The following is a 13478-nucleotide window of genomic DNA, read 5'->3' on the forward strand; positions in this document are numbered from 1 at the left end:
TAAAAGAAATAATAATAATTTTATAATTAAATATTTTTCGTAGAAATGTTTTTCATTTCAACTTGATTACTATTAAACAAACAAAAATAATGTAAAATATAAAAAAAAAATAACAGAAATTTCTGTTGAAAAGTTAATAGTCAAAAATTATATAAGTAGAAAAAGGTAGGATTTTTTCATTTATAATGGTTATATTTATATAACTTTTTAATATCTAAAGTTTAGTTTTGTTTCCCCTATACTTAACATTATAATTATTTTATAATATAAATATGTCAATATAATGATTTATTGTTACAATTTTTTTATTATTATATTACCATAACATACGTAACAAACATGTAGTGACGAAGGACAAAAACATTTAAATAGTGTTAACAATCATAAAAATAAATATAATGATAATAATAGCACGAATACTGACATAAAATGTGTAATTATTAATGTATGATGTTTGGTTGTGTATCGTTTTTTTGTTTTACTTTGTGTGAGATAATGAGCTTTTTTTGGTATATTAATAATAACGATAATAAAAACGAGAGATAATGATGACAAAATATACAGGAGCAGGAAAACAATGAAAAAAATCAACATTATTGATAATTTTTTTATTATTAAATATAATTTTTAATCATCACAATAATAATTACACATTTAATGTATTTCATATTAAAAGGATATGAGAGTTGTGTGTGGATGTATAATATGCAACTGATACTTTTTATGGTTCGAGAGCACAAAAACATATACATTGAGAGCAAGGGATAGAAAATGAACGCAGATGATGTTGTGTGTCATGATGAAGGAGAATGTGTGGATTTGTTGTTTTTTAAATACATATATTTGAAACAAAAAAACGGTGCAGTGTTGGTAAAATGTTAATGCGAATGTAATGAATGGGGAGGCAATTGTTGGATGGAAGGATTCGATACATAAAATAATAAGAACGGGACACATTCAATGATATAATTATATGTTTTTATGTGTATATTATAATGAAATGGGGGATAAAGGCATAGCCTTTAAAAAAAACATAAGCAAATAACATTCGGGACACGGGCAACATACATTTTTTTCGGAAATTGGGGGTATAAAGTGATCTGTGTTTGTTAAATTAGAGAAAAAATAAACTTTTTCTATGCAAAAATAACAGTTTTCACACATTTTTAAGAACATAATAGGATGAAAGTTTAAAATATAACATAAAATTAAATTAAAAATTTTAGAATTTTTTTAAAAAATATAATTAAATATTGTACTAACAAAAATCACATGAATAATGCTCTAAATATATTATATTAATTAATATTTATTTTATATTTTTTAACAAATATATTAACAAAAAAGTATATAAACGAAGAATATATGAGAGAAGAGAAGGACGGTTATAGCTTTTTTTTTTGATCAAGAGACTGCGACTTACCACGGTGTAAAGGAGTTCCAAAACTCGCTTTTTTGTATTAAAACAACATCGGGACAACAACGGGAAGGTTAGCAGTCGTTTTATTTATTTTTTTAAAATTGTTTTAATTTTATTTATGTATGAAGGATACAACAGATCACCGAGGCATGGCACAGCAACAGGGACACAAAGAAGACAGGACAAAATTACTAATTATTATCCAATTATAACTACTACAGAGCAAAGGCATGTGATGTTTAATCAATACACGTTTCTTTATTTGTTGCATCATCGTCATCAAAAGGATAAATCTCATCACAAATGCAACCATTATTTTGAAATTATAATAATAATTATGACAAATTTGTATGAATTCAAACATAGAGATTATAACATCATTCGCCTTTTGTAGTTGTTTATTGGACAAGCATATATATATTTATCAACTATTATGATTAACATTTCCTTTTCTTTTACCTGTGATCATAATATTCTGTAAATAACTTGAATGTATGTAAAATCAAAGAAAATGTTTAATCAAAATATAATTGATAAAAAAAATTTAAACATAAAATTTTAGACAAACAACACATTCACTCTTCCATTCACACTTTTTTTTACCTAAATTATCTTATATTAGCTAATTTTCTTGACCTACGTGGTGTATTTATCGCTTTTTTATTACAGTTTGCTAAATTTGTGATCTTATTAATTTCTTTTAAGGTATGAGACTAAATATTATAATATTTTTAATATTAAATAAAAAAAAATAATAATAATAATGAAATAATTTGATACTAAGCAACTAAAAGTATATTTTAAGGAAAACAATAAAAATATTAAAATATAAGCTGAGTGTCGATAAAACGCGATTTTAATATTTTTTGTTTATTTTACATTTTTTATTAGAAATAATAATAATACTCCTGAGTTTTCTTCTTTTGTACTCTTTTTTTAAACAAAAAAATAATTTAAATAATTTTGAAAAATTTTTTTTATAAAAAATAAATCAAACAAAAGTTTAAACAAAAAGTTAACGCAACACCTTTTTATGATACTTAATAATTAGATCGTATTTTGATATATATTTTATAAATTAATTCATAATTATTTTGGATGAACTTTATTAATAATTAAAAATATTTTCTTTTTTATTGATATAATATAATAAAGGATTGATAATGAACTTAATGGGATAGACGAACACAGGGTAAAACATTAGACAAAACACAAAACTCAAAGTAATGACCAACTTTAAATCATCGATAAATTTTGCAATTTATTAATTTTCGCCTATTTAAAACAATAAATGTATATCTTAGCTGAAGATTTTAATCAGTTTAATAAAATTAAATATTTAAAGTGGTCATACCTCGAGGGGAATTATAAAGTTTCTTTGACGATTTCGTATTTTTTTTTTTGCAGGAAAAATTATTCCTTTAAATCTACATATAGTGTTGCTCCTACGTTCTTATTTTACTGTACGCCTGACCTATATCTTTGTATTTTTATTGTTTTGGATTTACTTGAAACGTTTCCCTTTTTTATTCAATTATTTTATATTAAATTGAAGCATAGATAAGGAAAGAGGCTTCATGTGTGCTTGAAAGTAGCACATATACACACGAAAACTCACAAGTGTAATGTGTGTGTGTGTATTTATTCAATTTAGACAAGTGTTATCCGGACACTTGTGTGGTTAGGTTATATTTAAATGTAATTCAAGAGTGAGTTTTGTAGGACGATCGTACAAATATATAATATAATGTAATACACATTCAGTATTATAATGCAGATGTTTGCTCAAAAAATTACCGATTGAGAGCACTTTAAAAATAAAATGTGTTCTTTCGTCTTGAACACATTTCACATTACTATTATTGGAAACGTATGTTTGAACAAGTTTTTTCTTCGTTATCTATACGAAAAAAATTTTTTTTTTGCAAGAGAATCAGAGTTTGCTAAAGTAAATTTAACGCCTATGTTGTTTGTGACGAATACTACGACGGCATCGATAGAGAATGTTATTGTTATAAAAAGCGAAAATACAGGAGAAAAGTTAACTTAAAACTTTTTGTTGTAGAACGATGATGAGAGGACAAGATACACTTTTTTATGGTGTGGTAAATGTAATTTTGTAAGTTAAAGTTTAAATTAACTTTTCGTTTGTTTAAAGTTAATGAAATAAATGTATATATAGAAAGGTATATTTATATGCAGTAAGTAGTATACAGTAAATCCAAAAACACAATTGTTATTATTTCATATTTATAGTTAGTTCCTCGTTTTGAAATTATGAAGATTACGTGAAAAAATGACCCTAAACCATTAAATTCTGCGTTAATTATTAATAAATATTATTATAATTTTAGCATACGTCTACATTTTTGATAAAATGTAAATCAAATTCAAACACTAAATAACACTTTTGTTGGTGTTAATAATAAAAAAAAAAACAAACTGATTGCAGAAAAATGAAACAATTTTACTTACCTTTCGCTGTATTCATCCATGTGAGCGTACGATTGTACCGAATTTTCCTCAATTAGGAATTTTACGCGTTGGTAAAAGCTTGCTGTAACTGAAGGCGGTTGTTTACGGAACAAAACTTCGACAGGATCATTGGAAGCAAGACACATAATATGGTCTGTACAACTCGGATGGGCACAGCATTCGCTATCGGAGCAATCCGTCATGCCATCTAAAAGAGAAAAATCGTTTCATTGAATTTTAAAAAATACAAAAAAAAAATTGTTTGAAAAAATGTTCAAAATTTTCTTTAAATCTAAAAAGTTTGCAAAAATATTTTTTTTTAAAGTTTCGTACTTCACGGAAATTATTTGTACAAAGGACCTACTTTCAATTGAATCATAAATAAATATTGATTTGATTTGATTTCAAATCGCTTAGAGGATTGAAGTAAAAAAAATCTTTGAAATTGTTGGGTGATTTTTTAAGGTTGATAAAAAATTCAAAACATACTCGCAAACGACGAATAATCAAATAAAAAAAGAATAAATTGAAACGAAACTTTTTTTTTTCTTTTTGCTCCCACATGTATTAAGACGTGCATTATTATTATTATTGTCGTTGTATATGAAAAATTGTTGGAAGTGCTATTGTTACGTTGTTACTTTAAAATCGATTTTAGTTTACTTTTTTGTGTACAAAAAAAAATGTTAAAAAAATATATATATTAAAATAACCGACGGTTTCAAAGCACAGACACGAAGAAAATTGAATTCCATACATAGAACTTTCTTACATCATCGTCCCCCAAGAGGGACTTTGCATTCAATTCAATTTCATTTGTAAAGTAAAGCGCACCGTCACTCATAGTCAGACATACAAAAACTTTCATTTTGCTAAAATCTTTTTCACTTACCGTTATCGTTGTCTATGTTATCTTTGCAATTCGTTTCAAGCGGTATTGAGCAATCAGATCCTGCCCAGCCTTCAATGCAAACACACCTGTATTCGCCATCCTCTAAGGTGCATTGGCCATTACGTGAACATCCATTTTCGCATCCAGCTGAAAAAAAAACGAACAATTTATGTGTGTGAAGTTGAGAGTCATGACACAACATGTCGATTGTCGACGAAACAAAACTCAGAAAAAAAGGGTAGCGAAATATGATTTTTTACGCTATAAATTATGTATGAAAGCTAATAAATCATATTCGACCTTATTACTCATATCATATTTCCTGACATTGCTTGTCAATGCATGTTGAATATTTTTTATAGTGTGTTGATATGTGTATGCGCAAAAAATGTTTTTTTTATTTTAACAAATGTTTGCAATTGAAACTTTTAAGGATATTAAAACGATTTTTTGCTGTGCTACTTTTTCATGACAGTTAATTTTTGTCGCACAGCTAATTACAAAAAAAAAGTTTTAAGCTAAAGAGAGGTTAAATTTATCCCCTTAAAAATACATTTTTGTTAGTTGAAAAATTATCATGAATCAAACTTTGATATTTTTTAACTTTTAACTTAAACTTACGCAATGTGCAATGTCTTCCATTCCATCCTTGAGAGCAAACGCATGTTCCATTTTTGCATTGTCCATGTTCAGCGCATCTCGGATCACAAGTTAACTGATCACACAAACTTCCAGTCCAACCTTGATTACATTTGCATCGTGCATTTTCGCATACGCCATTTGGACCACAATCTAAGCTACAAACAGCTGAAAAATAAAAAAAATATATTGTTAATCTGGATTGAAAAACAAAAATATCAAACGAAAAAATTATAATCGGATCCTTTAACCGCATCAAAAAAAGCATTGTTTATTAATTTACAACCGTTTGATACATTTTGATGTAACAACGTTCATCAGAGTGAAAATTAAATCGAAAACTTTTGAGTCGAGTATAGGAATTTTTTGTACATATCACATTTTTTAACAATTTTTTATTTGGAAGCTTAAAAAATCAAGCTGTGTATGTGATTCGACAGAAAATGTTTTTGTTCCATTGTTATTTTTTATTAAAAAAATGTTTTTTATGATGTTTTTGTTAAAAAAAATATTAAAAGTTATTTTTCAATTAGTTTGAAAATGTTCAAACATTTTTTTTTACCTTGGGAACAATCTGCGCCGGTCCAATGTTTGTCACAAACACAAGTAGCGGATTCAAGATCATATGTGCCATGATCTGAACATCCAGGGAGACATTGATACACTTGTTGATCGACATTTCCGCAATCCTCACCTTGCCAACCTGCTTTGCAATAGCATTGACCCGATACGCACGTTCCATGCCCTGAACATGCTGGATCCAAGCAATCGGCTAAAATTTTTAAGATTTCCTTGTTAGTTTATTAGTTATTGAAAGAAGAGTATGAGTTTCAAATCCCTTAAAAACCTAACAAAATTTTACTTTTTTAAAAATGTTAGTCATCGTCTAAGTCAACATAGAATACAAAAAAAGAACTCAAACGTAAGATAAGAAAGGAAAGGAAAGAAAAGCTTGTCAAAGTAATAAATGTCATTGTAGATGATACAAAATGAGATGAAAATGTGTTCTCAATATAGCTTGTGTCAATATAATAAATCTAATTCAAAACACGTCGTATCTTGCTTTTTTTGCCTTATATTGTAAATTTTGTGAAAAAATTGCACAATTTCTCAAAAAAAATTTTTTTTAACTTTACAATTTTTTCTTTTTTCTTCGCTGTAACTTTCTTTGAAATTTTTAAATTTGTCCAAATTTTTCATAAAATCGCAGGTATGAAAAAACCTGAAGATGATGAGATAGATTTTCCGACGCACTTCCTTTTTTCTCCGCATTCTTCTGTCGAATATGCAACGCACTGACGACGATGGATTTTAAATTAAATCGTCTTTTGTCCTTTTTGTCATCATTTCCAACACGGAGATAAAGGTATCGTGCGATACAAACCACAACTTTGTTATGCAATACGTGATCGATTCCAAAATAAAAATATATTTATTCCGATTTTGATGCGTACGTGCGTTCACTTACATTTTTATTATTTTTTTTTCGACATGAGCGAAAGATGACGACGGCTCACACAGAGAAAATAAAGGTAGAGAAAAAAAATAATAATAAAATGTCATTTTTATGTGTCTATCGCTCTTTTTGATGTATTCTAGATGATATTTTTTTGGTTGTGCGTCGTGTCATGTCCTGCCTAAACGATGTCCTCGGTCCTTGTGTGTGTGTGTGTTTTATTGCGACATTTATTGAGAGATTTTTACATGTAACGTACAAAAAAAAAGACAAAACACACACACATACGGACAATGGCTATAATTAAAATTTCTACTCACGTTGATCGCAAAATGGTCCCTTCCATCCACGTTCGCAATGACAATCGCCATCAATACAACGCCCATGATTGTTGCATCCGGGTAGTTCACATTCGTGTGCTGGAATATCGCATTCGGCGCCTTTCCAACCTTCTTCGCAATGACAAACTCCCCCGCCATAATGCCCATGAGATGAGCAAAGAACAGGACAAACACCTAAAAGTAAGAAAATTAATAATTTTAGAAAATTTTCGTAAAGTAATTTAAGAAGATATGTAATGTAGAACTCTAAATGACGCGAAAATAATGACACAAAGAAAAATATTTGAAAACGAGAAAATCAACTTAGAAAAATGTTTATCATTACAAATAATTTTTTTCACACGAAATTTTAAAATTTTCAAACACATTTTTTTTATCGTATAAAATAGAGCGAAAAAGAAGTTAGGATAAAGTGCCAACGTCATTCAGTTTTTTTTTTGTTACTTTTCATCGTTTTTGCAACCTACTAAAGATATCGCAAGGAGAATCGATCGACCATGAGACTTGTGTGTACTTCTTTTTTTCGTTAGTAAGGAGAAAAGAAAAATAGAAGAAATATCTATTGCATGCATGAAAAAATATATATCTTGAAATGTTCAGTTCACTTATTTTTATTCCATATTTTGATATTTATTTAATAAAAAAATATCCGTTGAATTTTTATATATATTTCATACAAGATCGTGTCATGGTATGGAAAGAAAGGCAAGTTCCTGATAAGGAATCTTGTTAAAATTGAAAAAAAAAGTTCGATTTTCATGGAATTATATTTGAACAAAGATTGAATTGGGCTTGGAATTTCATTGAATTTGCAGATGAATTCGATCTTGTTATTTTCAACTCTCTTCGTGAAATTTTGAAACCAACAAGTTGGATTAAAGATTTAAACTCAAGAGAAATCATCAAAGTCAACTAACTAGCTGGGAGGAAAACCAAAAAACTAAAATATTAAACGGTTTCAAATTACTTCATGTAGAACAATTCGAGCAATATTTGTTCACGCACGAGCCAATTTGATGTTCAGAATCCTTTTTCTGTAAAAAGAGAGATAGAACTTTAAAAAATTGTATAAAATTATTTTGCTTTCCTGCCATTTCAGTACGCATAGTCGCATCGCAAAATAGCAAATAGCGAACACGACTTCGAAGTAGAAGAAAAAGGACAATGATTACATAACAATATTACATAATCCTGTCCCTCTTCTTATTCGACATGTGGTGTTTGCGGCGGTTTTGTTGTTGTTACATACGAATGATTTTCATTGTTGAAAATTTTCAGATAGCTACAGAATTCTTGACAAGACATTATTGAATATATCATGCTTCGCTACACACGACTTGGGATATGTCGTTCGGTTTGTACGTTCGACGACTACACGGAGGATTGGTGCGTTTTTTCAGATGCTTATGGGTTTATGTTCGAATGTTTGAACAGAAATAAAGGAAAAAAAAACGGAGTAAGAGTTGTAATAATGCCACGTATTACATTTTGTTAGAAAGTGTTTTTTTTTCGTGACACGGTGAATGACTTTTGGAGAGGAATTTAACTTTTATTTCAAAATTTTGAAAAGGATTTTTTAGAAAATTTTGAAGTTAACTCTTAATGTCACATATGTAAATATTTCGATTGACATTTCTATGACTTTTCAGAAACTAAAAGCAAAAAACCGAAGCAAATCCCATTTATATTAAATTTTCAAATCGAACGTAATCTGAATCCCAAATAACTTTGCCCGTCTGAAATTCAATATTGCATGCAATATTGGTCGAAATGGAAAAAGAAAAAAAAAGGAATACATTTTGTGTTGACATGAACTGGCATGAACCTTAACCGAACGGTCATAAAATGGTTCAATGTGTTGTTGTTGTTCTTGCCATACTATCTTTCTATCATTCTATCTATCTGCATTAGGTTACTTATTCGTGGTTTTTGCACAATGAACGAGAAGTAAGGAGATAAAAACGAATGTTGCTACGTATGTGTGTTCAATAAAAGATCAAATATTGAATCAATTTTGTGGAAAACAACATATTTGTGGAATTTCGAGCTACGATATTGGAAGAAAAGTACCATCAGTGACAATATCTCGTTATTATGGGATTGTAAATGTCGGTTAATATCACAATGGTTCTACATTACATGTTGAAAAAATAGTGAAAAAAATGATAAGAGACTTACTTATGGAACAGTCGGGTCCTTTGTATCCATCATTACAATCGCATTTGCTGAGATAACAGGAACCACGCCCGCTGCAATCGTTTGGGCACGTTGTGCTGACGCCCTCTGCTTCGCCAACTGTCAATGTAATCTTGTGCGCTACCAATTCGTCATTGTATAACGACAAAATCCATCGTCCCGTATCCAAATACTGTAAAATTGTTACATTTACCATCATGGTTTCCATATCGATTTTTGGCAAGCCATCGGAAGAGCGTTTCGCAATGATGTGTGCTTCGGTATCGGGATCCATATCAGAGATAGCAGAGATAAAGCTTTGTTGTACCGAAAGTGTTCTCGGTTCGCGTTGTTCTTCTCGATCGTATTTTCCATCAGCTAAAATCTCACGAACTTGTTCGTATTCTTCAGCAATATCGTCAACGACATTTCGTCTACGACGTTTTCGGAATCGATGATCAACACGTCCTCCCTTCACGAATTCCACAAAGTCGTATTGTGTAATGCTTGGAGCAACGTTTCGTCTTCCGTAAACGGCAAAATTGGCACCCCATGGCAAAGTCAAGTTGAATTGGATGAACGCCGGATGCTTGTTGCGAAATTCTGCGCTCCAAAATTGATATGGCGGAATTGTCGTGTGATGAGGTTGATTGAATTCCTTTAGTTCTATCGTTTGGGGCCATTTTGAGGCAGGCGACGAAGGCTTTTGCTGCTGTTGCGTTAGCGATTGCTGAGCCTGCGGATCGCCAGGCAGTTGTTGGTACGTTGGCACGTTTTGCTGCTGCGTCGTAAATTGCGCGTTATGATCTTGCGATGTACTTGTTGCGAGAGATTCTTCTGTAGGTAATTGCGACATGCCCGTCGGTAAACCATGCCCATCTGTTACAAGTAGCTGCTGACCATCGTGTTGCACGTTGTTTTGATCTTGGACTAGAATACAATTGGCTGGATCGATATTTGGCTTCATTGAACTTACTGCTGTAACGAAAGAGAGAGATGTAATTAAAATTTGACACATAAAATAATTACAAACATGAATACTGAATGACCTTTCACGTAATTAAAATACACAAAATTTAATAGTTTTATCATCACACTTGACATTTTATGATGACAATAATAATGAGAAAGACAAACTTTGATGCGCACAACAATACATTTTGTCAATATATATGGGCAACAACACAAATAGTCGAACAACTGAACTTTCCATATAGCCTCATCATCAGACGAACGACGAATTTCCTGTTTGTTTCTCTTGATTTCCCGTTTTGCACTGAGAACATTTTCCCAATTGATATTCATGACTGTACGTCGTCGTCATGAGGAGCGTGAGAGATATGTACATTTATTGTTGTTCAAGATTGCATGTAACATTTGTTGGAGATATCAAAGTTTGCTCGTAAGTGGTATTTATCAAGATTTTCCGAGAGAACTCATTTAAGTGACATTTTCTTATCACAGTTTCATTGGAGGTCAAGGTTTACTTGAAAATCATATTTTCATCAAGTTTTGAAAGTTTTACACTTAAAATTAGATAAATTTACATTGGAAATTTTTCTCAAAAAATTAAAAAGTTATTTTAAGAATCTTCATGAGGGCAAACACATGATCAAACGATCAATTTTTTGTCACCTCATAACAATTTGTTATTTCACAAAACACATTTTCGCCTTTTTAACATATGTTAGAAACATTATTTCAGGAAAGTTTCTCAAAGACATTCGAAATGACTGATGATTTTGCGACAAAAGCACTTATTTACTTACGACTTACGAGCTATTTCCTTCACTTTTTCATTTCTTTACTTTTTCTATTTAATAAATATTACATTTACGTACAAGACGACATAAAGTTGCACCATTTGCCAAAGTAGTGAGTGAAGCAATATTCTCGCCTGTCTATCTTTTTAAGTGCAAGTCGTCTCGTTTGCAAACGCAAGCAGTGTTTTACGATGTTTCTTCGTTTATTTATGTTTTTTTTTTGTCTTTTATATACAATTCATAATTCATACACAACGAACTATAAACAAACAAGCACAAAAAGACATTAAAAACTTATTTTTTAACCCCATAAAATGCGTTTTATGGAGAGAGCGACGATGACAAGCGCATTTACTAACTAAAGAGTTTACATTTTATTAAATGTTTATGAAAAATATTATTTATAGAGTCGTTATGGGTCTTTTACTGCCAGTTTGCATAGTTTTTCGAATTTTTTTTACTGCATTTTATTCATTTAAAAAACTTATTATGATGCGATGAAAATATTGGCAGTTTGTTTGCTTTTTATGTGTTTGTTTATTTGTCGCGCTGAATATTTATATGAGCGAGAGAAAATTGTAAACAAAAGCGTTTTATGATTTATTATTCATATTCAGAGTTTATTAAAAAAATATATTATTAATGAGAATGTTATTTTTTCCGTCTCTGACTTTTTTTTCGCCTATAAAATCATATTTTTTCTCATGATATTTTTATTGGATAAAAGAGCAGTTTATTCTTATCCAGATTTTAAAAATATATATTTTTTCATTATTTTGTCACTCTTCCTGTGTGACGCGTGTTTGTGCTTTTGTACATTTTCACAGAAAAGGAATTCACAGGAATTTAAAAGCCGACACGAAAACAAAAGAAGATTGAAATAAAATTATTTTTATTTCTCATTTAAAAGGTACGATCACAAGTATCATCATCTCCGTCATGGTGACAAAATGCCAGAATAAAAGAATGTTTTTGCGCCTTGGTCGAGTCGTTGAATCGAAATACAGAAGAATCCAAAGTAGAAAAGAAAACAATAATTGAAAGAGCTTTTCCTGCCAGTTATAAACAAAACAAGAAAATTCTTTTTGTTCCGTGTTTTTTGTTATACAACGTTATTACCTGAAGTGTGAGACATTCATAGTTGAAGTCCTTCCTTTGAATGAATGAATTTTCTTTGTGGCATTCATGGAATTACTTTTTTCTTTGTGTTTTCGAGTCTTGAATGAACTTCACGCTTCAAAAGTCAAGAAAGGGCGTCATTTTGGTTCAAATGATAGTTAATTAATTAGTTAAGAGCACTTTTTTTTGTATCAGTCAACAACTATTTATTTTCGAATAACATTGAGTCTATTAAAAACCATTTAGTTGTTATTAAAACCCACTTCGTCTAATTAAAGTTTATTTAACTTTGATCTAACTTCAAGTGTTTCATCAATATTTGTCGATAAAATATCAAATTTCGGAAACTTTTACTTGATGAGAAAAATTGTGTTCATCGCATGTGTTCAGGTCTCACAAACCCTTTTGTCTGAAGTAACAGCCTCTTTTGTGTATTTAAAGGAGTTGAGCAACGAAATTCATATCTTATTTGTATCTTTTTTGATTTAAAATTTTTTTCGACTCGTAAACTTGAATTTAGGATCAGAAAAAATTAAATTTTATTATTTTTTTGTTGTCGTCTCAACTTTTTTTCTTCAAGCATGTCCCAATTTTAACGCCTTTTTCTTATCTTGTGAAAACACTCTTTTCTTCTACTTTATCTGTTTTGAGTCGACAAAATTTGAATGTATATGGTTAGTCATTCTTTGTGACATAAGCTTTAGATTTGGCTTAACGAAAACTCATAAGAACGTGAAATGAAGTTTTTTTCCTATTTATATATTTTTTTTATTGAAATAACTAATATTCATTTAGACTATTATTATACTTTTATAAAGTATTTGAAAAGACGTAAATGTTCTTTTTTGCCATCTGCTAATTCAAAGTTTTTGAAGAAAAATCATTTCTATTCTCAGTACGAAGAAGTAACATCATCACATATGCTATGAAAAAAAATGTTATTTTTTTTCTTAACCCATACGATGTCAGACAGGCAACAATTTATCACAAGAAAGGTTTTTACCCGAAAAAAATAAAATAAAGCACGAAGACATTTGAATAGCAAATTTTCACTTGTGATTGAGAACTTGTTATCACTCTGCAAGTCTTCGTTCCTTCTTCGTTGTATTGTCTTCCGAATGCGCGTGTTATATGAGTTGAATAAATTGTGACGAGTGTGTGTGTGAGCTTTCAAGGCAATTGATCACTACCGAAGCTA

The 13478-nt window shown here is 29.9% G+C and overlaps 1 protein-coding gene across 7 annotated transcripts in view; it reads right to left on the bottom strand.

Annotated features, from left to right (window-relative positions):
• Positions 1-13478, bottom strand: part of LOC134835629 (teneurin-a) — a 196473-nt gene that overhangs the window by 15260 nt on the left and 167735 nt on the right. For 5 of the 7 annotated variants that reach the window (XM_063850540.1, XM_063850537.1, XM_063850539.1 and 2 more), the window contains 7 exons: positions 9402-10376; positions 7203-7397; positions 5989-6198; positions 5409-5594; positions 4788-4934; positions 3896-4103; positions 1424-1450 (listed from right to left, as the gene is read on the bottom strand). In XM_063850540.1, the coding sequence (XP_063706610.1) occupies positions 1424-1450; positions 3896-4103; positions 4788-4934; positions 5409-5594; positions 5989-6198; positions 7203-7397; positions 9402-10376 (1948 nt within the window). The remainder of the gene's footprint in view (positions 1-1423; positions 1451-3895; positions 4104-4787; positions 4935-5408; positions 5595-5988; positions 6199-7202; positions 7398-9401; positions 10377-13478) is intronic. The other 2 variants (XM_063850541.1, XM_063850542.1) reach the window with 2 other exon arrangements.

This window comes from Culicoides brevitarsis, chromosome 3 (genome assembly GCF_036172545.1).
Source record: "Culicoides brevitarsis isolate CSIRO-B50_1 chromosome 3, AGI_CSIRO_Cbre_v1, whole genome shotgun sequence".
NCBI lineage: Eukaryota > Metazoa > Arthropoda > Insecta > Diptera > Ceratopogonidae > Culicoides > Culicoides brevitarsis.